Below are 17515 nucleotides of genomic sequence, written 5' to 3'. Positions count from 1 at the left end.
GGGGACCCTGACATAGATTTGTCTGGACTGTCTAGGTCTTGAAATGCTGCGGAGAGAAGTTTCCACTCAAATTAACCTCAAAGGTCAGCCGCTGCCCCGCTGCACGCAGCCGGGACTCGGCCCAGAGCCTGGTCGGGTGACGGCCGAGGCCATCAACCACCACCTTCCGGTCACTGGTTGCTTTCGATCCTCGAGGCGAGTGCTTCCTCCCTCCTGACATTCTCCTCCTCCTCGCTCCTCCCGATCCCTCCTTCTCGGTCTAGTCCCTCCTCCTCCCGCCCAGCCTCCCCACGTCCCGACCCGTGCGAGCTAGACGTCTGGGCAGCCCGGGCTCAGCGCGCAGCAGCCTCCCTCCGCTTCCCGCACCGTGCGCTCGCCCCGGGCCAGGGTGTCTGGAGCGAGTCCCGGAGGCCACCACCTCCCAGACCAACCGGTCACCTGGACGCGCGCCTGAGTCCAGGTCGCGTCGCTGTCGACGCGGTCACCGAGCACCGCTGTGGGACTCCGTCCATCTCGGATTAAAACCGGAGAGCCGGAGCCAACCTCTCCTGGGCAGAGATGCGACCCTCAGGGACGGCGAGAGTGGCGCCGTGGGTGCTGCTGGCCGCGCTCTGCACCTCAGGTGGGGCGCTGGAGGAAAAGAAAGGTAAGGGCGTGACCCGCCGGTCCGCGCCCCCTGCGGAGCGCGCTCGCCCAGACCCAGCCCTCCGCGCCCGGCTTCGCGTCCCCCGCCGCCCGCTTCCACCGTCTCCCAAAGGCGACGCGGACGATAGAAGGAAGCGGACCTTTCCGCGTCTGGAAGGGGCTAGACTGGGGCGGCCGGAGGGAGGGGGGCCCGGCTGCGGTCGGAGGGGCTGCCCAAGCAGCGTGGGAACCGCGGCGGTGCGCTCCGGGGCTCCCGGCCGCTCCCAACTTAGTTGCCTCACTTTTCTGCGCTCGGTCGGCGTTCGGAGCGGAAACGTGGTGCGGGGCAGCGCCGGGCGACTGGCATCGGCGCACGTGCGCCCTGTACTGTCAGGGAGAGCTGAGGGACCCGGGACCCGCTCGGGGGGCGGGCATGTCCCACCCGCACAGTCCCGGAGTTTGGGGACTGGAGGAAGAGCCAACCGGCTGGAACCTCTGAGACAGGCGGTTTCCTGAGCGCGCCCTCTGCACCTCTCTTCTCCGCCAGGGTTCCCTCTGGACCTGACAGCTTGAATCCCAGTGGGGCTTGCAGGTTTCTGCGTGCCCTTTTGCGGGCGTCGAGCTGCATCAATGATCTGGGAGGGTTGGAGATATCTCTGTCACTAACCATCTGGGACCCCTGGGAAAAGATGGTATTGGTGGTGATTTGTTTCTTCGCTAGCAAAAAAGAGGGCGGGGGGGGGGGGGGGGGGGGGGGGGGGGTCGGTCCCGCCTATCGGACATAAAGCATGCCAGGGACCTGCCAGGCTAGGTGCACTGGTTGGGGACCAGAGCTTCCTGCCAGACTGGAGCTAATCTCACAGGGTGGTTGCTTCCCTGGGATCCCCAAAGCTTCCCTTTCCCAGAAGCTAGGGCTTCAGGAGCATCTCTGGGCTTTCAAATGGTATGGCTGGTCGCCTTGTGGCAGTTGGGTCCTTGTGCATCGTTCACCCATGATGCTTCAAAATGAGGTCCACAGCAAACTTTCCCCTTGTTATGCGAGACTTTCTTTCTCGTTTTTTTTTTTTTTTCTTTTAAAATTTCCCCTTATGATTGATATTGGGCCAACTAAAATATAACCCGTAATTAAAAAGAAACAGATTAATGTCCATGGATCACATGTGCCAACTGTCCAGACGGAACATGAACAAGTCTGGCTTCATGACTACCAGACCATAAACCCACTTGACACGAGAAACATGCCTCGGAAGGTTTAATTGCACAATTTCAAAATCCAGCCGCTCGGGTTCCAAGAGTCAGGTCTGCACTTGCTGGCTGTTGATGTCATCGGCACCCCAGTTGGAGTTGGGGGTTGGTGCTTTTGTTGGAGGGGGTGTAAGCCTCCCTTTCCCAAACTTAACTACACAATGAAATCATTTGGGATTAAAAAATCAACAAACCAAACAAACTAAGCCCCTCCTCCAGTGCTTGGCTCCCACTCCATACATTCAGATTTCACTAGCCTATTGTGAGAATTACATTTTTTTAAAACTCTTGTGTATTTGGTTTGAGACTCAACGGCATAAACGAAAAATTGGCAACATCTACAGGAAGACTAGAGTCTGGGCAACCTTGCAGAACAGGAGAAAGAAGGGTTGATGTCAGCAATCACTAATGGGATCAGCTTTTCTCCTACCTTCCTTAGCTGAATGGTTCCCCTCCCCCTGTGATAGTTAGATAGCAAACTCTAGGGTTCCTCAGTTGGGTGACCTCTGCCCCTGCCCGTGAGACTCCTTCTCCTAATTTTCAATTTCCCTTTGGAGGCCCTGTAGGATATCACTTTTTCTCACTTCAGAACTGTGCCAAGCTCTTTGATGTTACTGTTTTGAGCACTGTTAGTGGTTGGAGATTTGTTTCTGGGTAAAATAAAAATGCCACTTCATTTGCCTATTTGTATGGTAGTCACTTAAAACCAACTGCTTCTGGGTATAGTAGTAAAAGTAGCAGACAAACATCCATCTGTTAAAGTAACATAAAAGGGCAGGTCATTGGAAACCTGAGACAATCTTTCTGCAACATGATGATAAGGGATTTGTTTGTTTAATTGGTCAGTTTTCTTCCAGGCTGGCTTCCTTAAGTGAGGTGGGGTTTATCCTTCTCTCTAGTCTCTGGTATCATCTGTACTTGGCCTCACATTACATGCACTGAGTGGAGGCTCTCATCATCTGTGTCGAACCTATGCAGAGAGAACTGTAGTGATTTTCTTCCACTGCTAGTAAGAAGTGATGTCAAGAGTCAAGGTTCTGCCACCTCCAAAACCGCCTCATTTTAGGGGGGCCAGGCTACATTAGGTGTGTAAAGAACTCAGGTCTGAGGATAGATGGAGAAGAGGAAACAGGCTATTGAGGATGAGTCCCTGTCTGAAGCTTGCTTGTTCAGTATCCTGCTCTCTTGTTGAGGGAAGCTGTAGTTTTCTGGGTTGCCTTTAAAGGAGGCAGTGGAGGCACCAAAACAAGATTGGGGCAGAGATTGGCTTCCTATCTGAGCAAGCTCCTCCTGTGCCATGGCAGGGATGGCACTGTTTTGGAAGAGATTCTGTACACAGAGCAAATGAAGAGAGTAGGGATTCTCAGCCTAAATTCCTTGTAGACATTAGCTTGCCCTGGTGCTACCTGTGAAGACACTGGCATTCAGAAGGCTGGGTTTATTAAAGACAACAATAGTGGGATTCCAATGGCTACCTTTTCAGGTGATGGCCACCACCCTTCTCTCTCTTCTCTTTTCTCCCACCCCCTCTCTGTCTTTGTCTCTCAGAGGACTGAGTCTTGCAAAGCCCAGGCCGGCCTTCATAAACAGGAAGCCTATGTCTTCATTCCAGGTCTGGGTTAGGTGGAAAGTCCCATTGAAACTCCAGGCTTTCGAGATCACCTTTCTAGATTCAGTGAATGTTTATTGCTTGCCTGAGATGTGCCAGCCATTAAGAGTTTGAAGGGGGATCCTAATGGTTTCTATTATTATTTCTAAATATGTGTAGTTCTTGAAATCAGTAGTTAAACATTGATGACCTGCTTTTCAAATGTGTAAAGGATGCTTGTACTCTAGATGTCTTTGCTGTATGCACATTCACAGCAGTAGAACATGAAATCAGGTGGTAGCACCAATAGACTGAGCAGCTGCACTTGGCTTTGGGTACTTAACCTCATAATTCATAACTTTTTTAAAAGACAAAAACGTGCTGGATTTGGCATCTTGATCTCTAAAGGCTCTATCACTGTCTAATGCCTGGCCCTCTTGACAGGCCACATGCTAAGAATGATGCTCACTCCTAGCAGTTCCAGCAGCTGGCCTAGAAACTATGTGGGGACTATCACCGGGTGGAATGCCTATTTTCGAGTTTGCATTTTTGGATGAGTTCTTCCAGGACAGACCTAAACGCCAGGTACCTCTCCAACTATATCCATTAACAGCAGGCTAGACTAAAAGTTTGGGACCATCATAATGCCTCATTTGTATCCCTAGATATTCTGCAATTTCACTGCTATTGAAAAGTCAGCACACATGAGCTGCTTTATACAATTATGTAAGACAAACAGAATTGTTTGCTTTTTTAGTATAAGGACACTCATTGGCACCTAAAACTGTTGTTTTATATTTTTCTTTATATTTTGACCATGATTTATAATTTGTGCTGTACCATCTATATTTTGAGGCATGAGGAGGAGTTGGGTCATTATGACCCTTCAGTGTCTAAAAATCATTTTAGTAGAAGAGTGAGTGAAAGGTCATAAATAAATGGGCAATGGATTCATAGAAAAAATGCACAGGACAATGAATGTTTTTCAAGACTTAGGTTTGCTTTTAATTCTACCTGGGGAGGAGACCCCCAAAAAAAAAATCCTAAATAGAAAATGAGAACAGGCCAAAGGTATTACAGAAGTGACATTGAGAGTCAAGTTCTGGAAAGCAGGAGTAGGTCAAGGCAACAGGAAGACAGGGACTGCCCTATACAGTTCCATAGAGCTCCATTAATTTTGGATCTTACTCTGTATGAGAGGACTCATTGCAGAAGCTTAAAGAACTGGGGAAGTGGTTTGTCCATAATGTCTCCAAAATATGTGAAGCCTGGATTGTTGAGTATCAGCAGAAATGGGAGATGGGTTATTGCTACAGGTGAGATGGAGCAAGATTAAGGAGCTTGAAAGACAAGTGTCTGGGAAACTGGGTCTGGAGGCAGATCTGACAGAGTCGTGGGGAACAAATAGGGGAAACTGAGAAGGACAGCTCGAGACAAAAAGCTTCTGTCCTGGAAGTCTTGGTAGGTAATGAATCCATGCAGAGGGGCTGGAAAGTTAGGAAATCACAGAGAATGGGAGCTGAGTAGGGATTTACTGGTTGGATATGTTGAGTGTAAAGTATTGAGATGGGAACATGTATGAAGCAGTAGACCATAAAGCAACAGGGCCTACCATCCCTTTATTAGCTGTTTCCACTTCTGTCAAAGTCACTGGTTTTAGAACCACTAGCCCCACAATAATGTCTTGTCAGATGCTCACCATCACAGCAGTGTTAAACCTGCCAGGGCTGAAGATTTCTCCCTTCTTTCTGTATTAACATAGGCTTAAGCTATCAATCTTAGCTGCAGTTCGGTAACTGATGTATAACCGTTAGGCATGTTGGAAGCCATAATGTTTGTAAATCGCAGCACACCGTTCAGTGCAGATTGCCACTTCTTAAGTCATCACCAAATATGTTTTGTACGGTAATAACCAAGTGCAAAGGCCTTCTGAGAGGTTCCCAAGCATGTCAGGGTGTGGGAGCAGCCATCTCTACCAGCACAGCTCGCTTTGTGGCTGTATCAGAGGAATGAGAGAATGGTGCTTACTTCCAGAGGACCTACATCTTGATTGAGCTGGCGGGGGTATGTGTGCACAACACCCTGCAGGCCAGTGTTTGACAACAGATGTGATTTGAGATTTCAATTAGAGCACACAAAAGAGATAGCCTAATTCTGCCCACAGAAGAGCAGTTTCTCAAAAAGAGATAGTGTGGCTGAATCTCCACAAGACTGCTGCCAGTCTCAAAGAAAAGAGAAAGAATGTGGAAACTCGTATAGTCCCATCACCACCCAGCAACCTGCCCTTGCTCTTGCTACTCTTCTGTAACCCAGAATTCCGGTATAGTGAGTGCTAATCATTTGTACTTTTTTTTTTTTTTTTTTGGTTGGTTGGTTTTTCTTAAACACTTTTAAAGAAAGTTATTACATCAAAAGTAAAGTGCCTTGAGTGAGAATTGGCACAATTTAAACATTGAACAGAAGTGACAAATTTTAAAATAAATGCTATTATATAATAATTAACAAGAAAACATGAAGAATTAACTAGACTGTCTAGGCTGTAGTTGGAAGCTTTTAAAGTCTTCTATATAATAGCATTCTCTCCTAAACCTCGCTGTGAATAAACAAAATGACTTTACATGCTTTATGAAATGCCTGCTGTGGAATTCAAAGGAGTCACTGTCTCCTTAGTCATAGGCACAATAAATATGTCTCCCAAATTAAGCTATTGCTATTTATGAATTGGAAGATGCATTAGTTTTACGCATTCCCCTGTTTATTTGCACAGACCATTTAGAAATAAATAGGTAAATTCATAACAAATAAGGAAAAGTATGACTACTGGCATTACCACTTGGGCACCCATGCCTGTGTGTAAGAAGGAATGTAACTAAGAACCTCTGTGAACCTCGCAGGTGTTTCAAGAGAATTGGTAAGGGATTTTATTTTAAAAGCAGAAATGTGATGCCAGACAGTTTTCCTGTTAAAGTGAGTATGCATGCATTGAGCAGGTGATCTCATGACTGCATTAGCAGCTGTGTTGCTTCATGTCCTACTGCTAAGACGACTGCAAATGTTCCTTCTTGTATTCTCCCTTGGGGTAAAATTGATGTGTATGAACTCTATGAATGAAAAAAACTTGAGTTTTGTGCTAACAAATTGAACGGAGTAGTTTCTTTGCCTACAGTCATAATTTTTCGTATTTAGTGGCTTGGATATTGGGACTCTGCGTTTACATATATGCATGTCATAACAATTGATAAAAAATAGAGACTGATTCAAAAAGAGAGAGGGGAATGGTACATAGGTGGGTTTGGTGGAGAGAAGGGAAGGAAGAAATGTTGTAATTATATTATTACATCAACAATTAAAAATTGAAAAAAATCATCTATGGAATTTGTGTAAGTCCTTGGGGACATGAAAATTTCATGTCACCATGAAGGATTTCAAAAGTTTTTCAAAACGGATGTTTCATGTGTCAAAACCTGGTTTTGTTTATTTAAAGGAAAATACTTAATGCTTACAAGCTGTGGGGATATTTAATTTTATCACGCTTAACTTTCTCCACTTACATGCTCATTGTCTGGTTTATTCTCATACTTTATTAGCCATGGTGTGTGCTTAAAATTGTGCTGAACATAGTCATTTAGAAAAGCCATTTTAATTTTGGTCTAGTACTAACTTGTAAAGTCTAATGAATCAACTGGATTTTTTTCTCTCAAGTATATTTTTGTATAACAGTAGGAAGATAAACAATGATGTTTTCAATACTGTGTGTGTGTGTGTGTGTGTGTGTGTGTGTGTGTGTGTGTGTGTTTGCCGCTGTCGTAGTGTGGAGGTCAGAAGACAACTTGTGGGATCGGTTGTCTCCTTTCACCATGTGAATCCCAGGGATTGAACTCAGGTTTTCAAGCTTTGTAGCAATCACCATTATCCGCTGAGCCATCTTGCTGGCCCACAGATTACTTTAGAAATTACAAGTCTGGTTATTATTATTATTATTTCACATGTTGGGTCATAGATACTCTTAGCTTGACAGGCTTAAAAATACTTGCAAGAAAAATGAGGGCCAGAGCAGCCTGATTCAGCTGTTGGGACAGTCAGCCATCGCTGTGGCAACATGTGGCCACTCAGCTGCTGGGTCTATGGTGGCCATTGGGTCATTTCTATAATTTAAAGGAAAACACACAGATAAGCTCAATAGAATTTAAAACAGCCATTCTGAAACAAGATAACAAATTACACACACACACACACACACACACACACACACACAAACAAACAAACACCAGGGATGGTTTGTTCTCAACATAATACCCTCTATCGAAACTGTTTTGTCTGCAGTGAGACTTGTGAGCATTGACTTTTAAGGAGAAATTGCTATACACAACAAATTATTAACTCAGAGGAACTTTGTTGGTTGAATGAATGGAATGTGGAATGTGACGTGAGTAGATCACTCTTGGATGGTGAGGTACCTTTCCCCAAAGAAATTTCTAAGCACAGTGTGATTTTCCTTCACCAACAAGGAAGGAACATTTTGTTACTGCCTATTCCTCACAGTGGAAACTTTTCAGGTCTCAGGCAGAAATTCTTGCAAAGCACGTTCATGTTTCACGACTATGATGTGAAATAGGGGAAAGTCCCGGACGTCAGTTGAGCAATGAATCTTTGGTTATTGTCCTGTATTGCCAGTTTAATGTCACTGGAAGATAGATGATTGATCTTTCAACCCAGAGATGACAAACATTTCAAATACACACAATCGTTCAATGAGCCAGGCCGTTAGGTTGCTGGTTGCAAGGCAGCTTTAGTAACTGGGCCTTGAAAGTGTTGCAAAAGTTACCTGCCCAAACGTATGCCAGTTTTCCTTCGGTCAACGAAAGTTTACAGAGCCAAGGCAGAACAGGAGACTGAGCAATTTGAAGACGAGGAATGGTGTCAGTGGTCAGTTAGGATAACTTGGATTTTCACCTCAGTTTTGCCCTTTTGAACACAAACCTAGTAATATGCGTGTCTTGCATGAGTAGCATTTGATTGAGAAAGGTCCCGGATGCGTGATTGTCTGACTCCACTCTTACCTCATGGCAAAATAATGTCCTTTAACCTCTTGGCTTTAGAAAAAAGAAATTTTTACTTTTGTTGGGTAATAGGTGTAGCAACAGCCACTAAATATTCATAATATTGCTAAGTTGCAGAACATATATAAGCTGTATACAATATAAGGAGGGTAGTCATTATTTAAATAAGTCACAAAATCAAGGCCTGGTGTATGCTAAAGCAGCCAGTAAAGGTGGGGTGTAAGGGAAGATGAGTTGCTAATAGCATACTTTTCTTCTTCTTGCAATTTTTGGAGTTTTGTGTATGTGGTTTTTTTGTTTGTTTCTTTGTTTGCTTGTTTTTGATTCTCTTGAAATTAATGAAGGTTTGGAATTCCTTGAACCTTATTTTAAGAAGTCACTGCAGATTTGTTTCTTCTGCAGCTTACTCTCTCTCATCAGGATGATTAGCCAAGAGGTAAAATGCGGGCGGCAGTCACAGGGGAGCTTCGATGTGCACAGCTGTGAAGAAAGCGCTTTGTCGTCTCGCAGACCTTTTACAGGCAGTGACTGCTGAGCACAAGCTGCACGCTGATTTCTATTAAAAGAGAACTTCTAAGTACACATACCTCATCGGCAAGAGTGCTGATCTCGTGGTACCCACACGTCACATTCACAGGAAGTTCTGTTAAGCCAGAGAAGGTCCCCAGATCAGTTAAGAGTACCCTTAAACAGAACAGATAATAGTTAATTAATACCCAGACATTTGGAAAGAAGACGTCAAGCATGCCACCTTAGTGGCGTCATTCTTAACAGATAGAGAGAACAATTAAATCATTAAGTCGGAGTCTGCCCGAGGAAGCAGCTTGGCATAGCTGGGTACAGGTGCAATGGGACTCTAAGGAAACAAGTATGTCTGTCCAAGAGAAGAGGTTTCCTCCATTCTCTGAGTTTCATCTGCACAAACTTCTGGGCTGTCTTGTATAATAAGCAGAATCATGACAAGCTCCCAATTGCTTCTAACACATGGGGCAAATAGGAGTCATGACACAAATGTACAACGTACACGGCAATCCAGCCTAAGTGGCTATTTGTGCTCATGACAGCTAAAGCTGGCTTTGCACTTTTGTCTGGACTCTGACTATCTAATGCTCTATCACTATAATCACTATTATTATTTTACAACAAATGCGTCTGGTCGTCTGTTGGTTACAGATGCTTTCTAAGGTGTCCAGAACTGCCTTTCTAACAGAACCTGTCTGTTTCTATGTGTTCTGGTTGGGAAATAGAATGGTTTTGTCATTTACTGAGAATGGCGAAAACAGCCAGACATTTCTCTACTCTGCATAGAAAGGGGATACTGGGGACACTTACTCAGCCAGGAATGTACATTTGTGAGATAAAGAGGACTCACCATGTCAGAGGTCAAAAGAAACCATTTGTGCAGAGTTCAGAGTTCTTAGACAGATGTTTGAAAACTTCTATTGATTCTAAATTTGTCCCCAAATGACCGTGTCTATAAATAATTCCCAAACATGAAAACCATTGCGATAGCCTAGCGAATGCATTTGAGAAGCCATCATAGGAGTGGTCCTCACTAGCCTTAATGGATATCTTTTTTATTCTGGAAAAGGCAAGGATGGCTTACAAGCAGCTATGGAATGCTAAATCTTTGTTGAGTATGAATAGTGAAATGAACACATGGAAGTAAACTACAAATATATGCAATGTACATGGTACATGCAATGCTTGTACCAAAATATGCTGCCTATGATTTGGCATTTTGGGGCAAAGGACTCTTAATAGGAATTATTTATTAACCTTCACTTTCCAGATATACAGGGAAGTGCCTGTTACTCTCTAGCAACAGGTGGGGATGACTCTGGTGCGTAGGCTCTACACATGCAGGGTGATGTTGGCCCATGTGATAAACCCACACAAGTCTCCATTCATTCACCTTGTAGAACACGGGATCCAGAAGAAAATGGACGAACAGTTTGTTCGCAGGCAAAGCACTCTCCATGTGCTCTTCACTGTTACTGTAGGGGTGCTGGGCTCACGCTAGGGTGCTCAGCCCTCATTGTGGATATTTTGTGATCCTGCACAGTGTCACCTTTCTAACCCAAAGCCACCTGACTGGGGAAGGTATCCCTAGAGAGCTCAGCAGTACCGTACTCTGCCCCAGATGACTGCCCTGTGGTTAAATCCTCAGAGGGTTACCGAGATCTGGACAGGAGACAGGTTCAAGTTCACTCCCCTTGGCCCTTTGGTGCCTGGCCCTTAGCCCCATTGTACTCTCAGAGTATACCCACCACACCCTGTGTTCCCTTCTGTGCTGGGTCTTGGTCCTCCTGACAAGAAAGTTTTGTTTGCTAGTTTCCTTTATAGTGCTTGACCAGTTTTTAGACCCTTCATTTCCCTGTATAGGCCTGACAGCCTATCCTATGCTGATCTCCAGGGGAGACACCACTACAATTGATGAGAAGCCCCACTTCCATCCTACTGCTCACCCCTTCTCTCCCACTATCATCAAAACAGACATGGCCATCATGGTCGTACCGTGTTCCAAGCATGTGGCCTTTGGCTCTTTATGGTTCCCTGAATCATCTGAACGTCAGGAGGGAAGCAAACATTTGTTGTCTGAGTGCTTGGTATATACAGCAGCAATCCAGCTTCCTCAAAAGAGACAGGAATAGCATTCTCTTCCTCTTTACAGCACTGTTTGATGTGGACTTCACTGTGGCTCAGGCTGTGGTTAGTGTACTCAAGACCAGTTTTGTCTGTTTTCTATCAGGATAATCGACAACTGAGGTAATTAGCTTTTAATGATAACGAATTTGTTTGGACGTAAGGTCTGGAGGTTCCAGCCTATGGTCAACTATCTCTGTTGCTTTGAGCTTCCCATGAGACAGCCAAGATGCTGCTCATGACAAAGAAGCAGAAAGAGAAAAGAAGAAACTGGGGGCTGCACAGTCTCCTTTGAAGTTGCATTTCCAGTTACCTAAAAACCTTTCCACCAGGCTTCACCTCTTAAAAGATCTGCCATCTTCCAACAACACCACACTGAAGAGTGTACCATAAATATACAGACCTTTGAGGCCACTCAACACTCACCTTGTAGGAAGTTTTGAATCACTCCATACTAATTTCCCAGGAGAGCTACTTTAATCTGGCTCTATTCTCAGACTGCACTAGATTTCCTATCTCTTTACCTCCTTCATAATGGAAAGGTTTCAGGTGTTACACAGAACCACAGAAATCACGGATTTGGGGCTATAAAGATGGCACAGAGATTAAGAGGACTGTTTGCTTTTGCAGATGCCTGGGATTCAATTCTCAGCACTCAGAAGGTGGCTCACAAACCTTGATGACTCCAGAACCGGGGAATATGATGCCCATCTCTGGCCTCGGTGGGCTGGAGGCATGCATGGGCTGTACAGACTGGTGATGGATTAAGGTGTGATGGCGACTTCTTTTCTACCAGCATCATATAATGTTACATCTGTAGATAAAAATAAAAATTGCTTTGTTGCAAGAAACACCAAAAATGGAAAAGCTAACAATTTAAAGCTGACACTAACATCTCATGGACATTGCCGACAGCATGGCTGCTTTAGACTGTACAAGGATTTATTAGCTGTGTGGTTTACAGATACAAGGAAGGGTAGTCTAACCCTTGTACTGCTTGGCCTCCACTGTCTGTGAGATTTTTACAGTTGTAGCATCCCAGCCGTGCATGTGTGGGAAGAAAAGGTCAAATACTTTGAAGGTTTTATTCTATTTGGAAATTTCTGTGCCACAAAGGGAGGTGAAATTAAGCTTGACTTGGTCTGGGGTGGCAAAACCATTTTTCAAATGTCAGAAAAGTTAAGAAGAGGTATGATTAGGAAGAAGGGAATACAGTGGCAGCATATCTACTCTTGGCCATGCTCGTAAGCTTTACATTGTTCACTTTCAATTCACATTTTGTTAGAATTTAGAATATTGATCTTGTTTTTTATAGTTTATTACTTTTATTTGTTTTAAGGTTTTATGTGCGTTGGTGTTTCGCTTGAATATACCAAACTTTGCACTATGTGCATGCAGTGTCAGGAGAGGCCAAGCAAAAGATATATATGAAGGCCCTGGAGGCAAGAGGAGAGGACTGTTAAGCACATAGGACAGGCAGACAGAGCGATGGGGAGGGATATTGGTGAGCTGACCAAACCTCGCAGTCTTTGTGTTGACTTACATGTGCTAAGCGTGTGTTCTGTTTGAGTCACAGGTGGACTGTGTGAAGTCTACTCTCCCTGCACTTCTTGATTGGGTTGCTTCCTTACTCCGGGTGTAGGCATGCTAGATGAGGGCCATTGATGAGCTGGTGATGTTATGTGGCCTGATTTGGGTGCTGTGCACATATATGAATTTACTGCAACATTTCTAAAGCTGCACACTTTCGATGTGTGTTCTTTCCTACATAGACATTACACTGTAAAAAAAATCAAGACTGTCTATCATGCTCCTGAACTCACTACCACCTGGTAGACAAGATAGCTCTAGTCTAGGATGGCCAGTGGATGATTCTGCATGTAATGCTCTTCGCCTTACAAAGCCTGAAAACCTGAGTTCAGTAACTGGAACTATGGAAAGGTAGAAGAAGAGATCCAACAAAGGCCCTTAGACCTCCATGCACGTCATTACACACTTATCCTCCCCCCTTACAGAAAAAGAAATAAAACCTATTGGACAAGTCACAATGTTGTCAGAAGGTTCATAATCTCATATAGAGTATTGGACATCTAAGTCAAAGCAATGCACCTGCTCTTCTTTTTGAGATTGAGTTATAAGATCTCTCTCATGCAAAGTGATCCTCCTCCTATTGTTCCTGCAATTTACACTTAGCTCATTTCAAATTATATACAGAGAGAGCTTGAAACAAAACAACGATTCTGTGAATTCCACCAGGGGAAACCTTGTATTTTCACAAGACACCCAGCAACTACAGAGAGCCTGCAGAGAAACTGTCCTCTTGCAGAGACCCACAGTTCCCCTCCTTGCCTCTTCCCACCCAGTCTCAGCTTCCATTTTCAGAAGAACCATGTTCAGATAAACATGTGGAAATGAGCTTGAACATCAGTCCTGTGAGATGAGGAAGAGCATAGAGTAAAGCCACAGCATCCGTTGATCCTGGGGCTGCGTTCTGAGCCCCCATGGCTGCCCAGCCTTCTGAGCCCCGATTCTTACGCTCATTATAGCATGAAACCATACACTACGTTGCTCTGCTAGCTGGGATAATTTACTTGAATGAATTTTGGAAGAACCTTATATGGATGTTTCATTTTTCACGATAGTTGACTCAACTAGCATGCATTAAATTCTTCCTGCACACTGTTGCACTTTTAACTATGGGTTACATAGAAATTATAATCTCTGTCCCTAAACACCCTAAAATCCAGACCTCATTCATGGCATTCAATTTCTGAAAGTGAAACTTGAGTCTGGTGTGGCTTTTGAATGCCTCGGCACTGTGAACAAGGGTAAAAGGCCCTGGATGAATTTGCTAAATGTGCATACAAATGTTACCCATACCCTCACTGCAGAGCATCTCATGGCTCTCTCATGGCCTGTGCCACACACAGGCTTAATTGAATAGTCATGAGAGCACAGCCTCATTTCCCTTTGTGATTTCATGATAAAGGAAACGCAGTAGATGAGCTTCAAGTTTCTGTGTTCTGATAGAACCAAATCAGTGCTGAAAATCTGTGTGCTCTTGACAATTCTCTGTTGACAGCAACATTGTTTACTGTAAACTTAAGACTTGCAAGATGTATAATTTCAATTACAGTTGAGTGTCTTTTATCTGACATGCTTAGAACCAGAGCATTTTTATTTTGGAGCTTTTCAGAGGAGAGAAATTTTCATAGACTTCAACAACTGTACAAGTGGAATTTAAAAATAAAATCCCAACTCTAAAATATTTTGAAATCTAAAACTGTTTGAGTATCATGTTGGAACTCAAAACTTTTTAGATTTTTTCAAATCGGGATGGATGTTCAACCATCTTATTGTGACTGCAATTTACAATTACAGTAAAGCTGGTCCTTATTGTCAAAGTAGCTCATCTTCTCAGATTTAATTCATGCCAGAGGAAAAGAGAAAGAGAGAAAAGAAACCCTGTGTGTTCTTTCCTGGGAGTTCATGTCCATTGTGAATGCTAATTTTAAAGTGGCATATTTTCACATAGTGAAAGACAGAAAAGAGATGGAGGCAATGTTAAAGTATGACACCTTCCATTTCTCCATGTCTCTGAACCCTCAGGACTTCCCAGACACAGTTCATTGTTCAACACTTACAGCTGTTTCTCTGTGTAACTCTTAGAAGGTCTGAATCTGGAGGTCTGGAAAAGGATTGGAGAGTCGGAGCATATACCATGAATTTTGAAAGCAGGAGACTGCCTTGCAGTAGGAAAGGTGGGAAGGATAATTTGGAACCAAGCCCATTATCAGGGTCCATATGGGAAATCTTTAACTCATTGGCTGACTTGTGAGAAAAGAAAACCTTCTACACCTTGTTTGTTTATTCATTTGTTTGTTGTTTGTTTTAACCCCTGAACATAAAATGATAGACTTTCCTTTAAGACATGCCCCATTGTTGTCTGGCATCCTCACGAGATCATGGACTGGAGTGTGTAAAACTGTGAGCCTTTTCTCTTAGTAATAAAAGCTGACAGACACATACAGAAACTATGATCCTGAAGAGGCAAGCAAATATGAAATTGTTTCTAGATATTTGAAAAGGAAGAGTGCCTGGGAGATAAATGGGGTCTTCTTGAAGTAGTCTCTTGGCACTCGCCCTCCTCTTTGTTGAGACAACTGACTGTGTTTCCCACACACGCTCTATTCATTCACTCCTACATGATGGTGCAATGTAAATTCTGCGTATGCTCAGTATCATGTATGTTATACCCTCTTCAAACAAGGAACATTGCACATTGGCAAGTTTATTGCTGGGATATCTGGGTTTACTTCAGAGAGCCTCCTACTTCCAGGAAATATAAAAAGTATGTTATGCCTCTGTGTGTTAAACTGCTTAAAACTCTCAAAGAAGGAGGCTACACATGTGTTGCATTTCTTCAAAGCACTACTAACCCTTACACCCACTACGGCAGCTCAGGGATAATTAATAAGAAAAGGGTGAAGTAGGAAGACATGTGCAATTGTGTAATTCCTCTGAAGTTTATTTCCTCCACCATGGAAAAATAAATTTTGGCAAATATGAAACAGGTGAATTAGGTCTTTCATGTTGTTTCTTTCATTACTGACATTTTAGATCTGGTCTCAGATATTACACTGTGCTTTTCTAGCTCCCTCTCTTACTTTGGGTCGGTGGCTTACTCAATAACTTACTCAGTGTCAGCTTAGTTTTCTTGGAAGTACTCTTTTTTTTGTGGCAACATGAATTCTCTCAAAATAACCGCAGGTTATCATTAAATAGGGGCAGATGTTTATATGGTTAAGTTTATGGAGGCCTGAGGAAATTTTAACCGTTGTGTAGACTTCACACAGTTAAGCAAGTGAGGGGTCACTGGAAATTTTAGAGTTCCACTCTAAACTTCAAAAATGACCAGGTGATGTCCCCTGTGTTGATGTAGAATACATTGTGATTCCTCCAGAAATAGAGCATTATGCCATATGCAAAGTAATACATAGAGTCTTATTTGGAAGTGTCTGTGTGACGGTGATAGGGGTTTGACAACTTGGTAACAAACAGGTTAAAAACATCAGGTCGGATCATTTTCTTCAGTAGAGGATGAAGACAAATGAGTGTGCATGTTCCTTATTGATTAACGTTAACAGCAAGGCATGGTGTGGGCCATGACAACAGGCAGAAATGGTATATAAACATCTTGGCATGAGTCTGAGACCAAGGACATCCAGCCCCAAACTCCCAGCACTGCTGTACAGGGTAGAGCCTGGATGAGTGTACTTAAGCGTGTGTCCCTTATCAACTTCTGAAATCCTAACTCACCTTTACTCGCTGGCAAGCACTGATGTATCTAGACCCACACATGCCTGGACTGCAATCACAGCATTTCATAAATCTTCTCATTGGCCTTCAGCACACTTATTTTGTACTACCCAGAAAACAAGTCCCTTGCAAGGCTTTTTCTGAACACATGGGAGCATGGCAAGTGTCTTTGTAGGTATACTTTTCAGTGAAATCATCTTTGAAGTCTACAGGTTTAAAAGTAATTTTAAAAAAGTAAGAGTTGAAGTACTACCCAGGAAACACATACTGTAACTTCAGATGGTCAGGGTAGACCTCTTCAGATTGAAAAGCCTGAGCATTTTCATTCAGCCCCAAAGTAAGAGAGGGGGCTATAATTTTGTTTTATAGATTTTAGTTCACATTAACTGGGAGGAGGGTAGAGTAATATATGAACCACTTTTACATAAAACATGATAACGTGACTACAGGTACATGATAAAAGATTATAACCAGGACAAACCTAAAATATTCCATTAAAGAATATGATTGGCTTTGATTTGCCTTAGAACTAAGTATAAACTGCTCTCTCAAGAAATGCTATTAAGAACAAACTCTAGCTACGAGTTGTGAGAGTTAGCAATGTGATGCTCACTCAACAATGACTATAGCAGATGTCATTTTCCCCCATCTGATTGGTGTACCTCTTTCAACTGAAATGGTCCCTTTCAGACTTAGTGGCTATCTACACTCCAAGGTATTAACTTGTTAAGGTATATCCAAATTAAGACTGAACATGTAATGTAGGATGTGATTTGTGAGTCAGGATAACACACTTTAGCAATATGGAGGCCTGCTTCAGTAGTTATCAGCTAGGTACATTATTTTTCCCACCTCCAACCCAGAAGATATTTGGTAATATCTGCAGAAAGTGTTTAAAGTCATACTGAGCCAAGTTACTGCCACCTAGAAGGTCGAGGCCAAGGGTGCTGGTGAATATTCTTTAATGGGTAGGACAGCCACCCCTACAAGGCATGGCCCTAGCTTGAAATGCCAGTCTTGTAGATATTTAGCT

At 43.5% G+C, this 17515-nt stretch overlaps 1 protein-coding gene across 1 annotated transcript in view; it reads left to right on the top strand.

Moving 5' to 3' along the window:
- The first annotated feature begins 247 nt into the window (after positions 1–247).
- The window catches only part of Egfr (epidermal growth factor receptor), a 164498-nt gene continuing 147230 nt past the window's right edge, over positions 248–17515 (top strand). The window contains exon 1 of the mRNA XM_055623868.1: positions 248–646. Coding sequence (XP_055479843.1) covers positions 559–646 — 88 coding nt within the window. The 5' untranslated portion in view covers positions 248–558. The remainder of the gene's footprint in view (positions 647–17515) is intronic.

Source organism: Psammomys obesus, unplaced genomic scaffold (assembly GCF_907164565.1).
Source record: "Psammomys obesus unplaced genomic scaffold, mPsaObe1.curated_primary_1811, whole genome shotgun sequence".
NCBI lineage: Eukaryota > Metazoa > Chordata > Mammalia > Rodentia > Muridae > Psammomys > Psammomys obesus.
The sequence above is the reverse complement of the archived record's forward strand: the minus strand, read 5'-3'. Positions and strand labels throughout refer to the sequence as shown.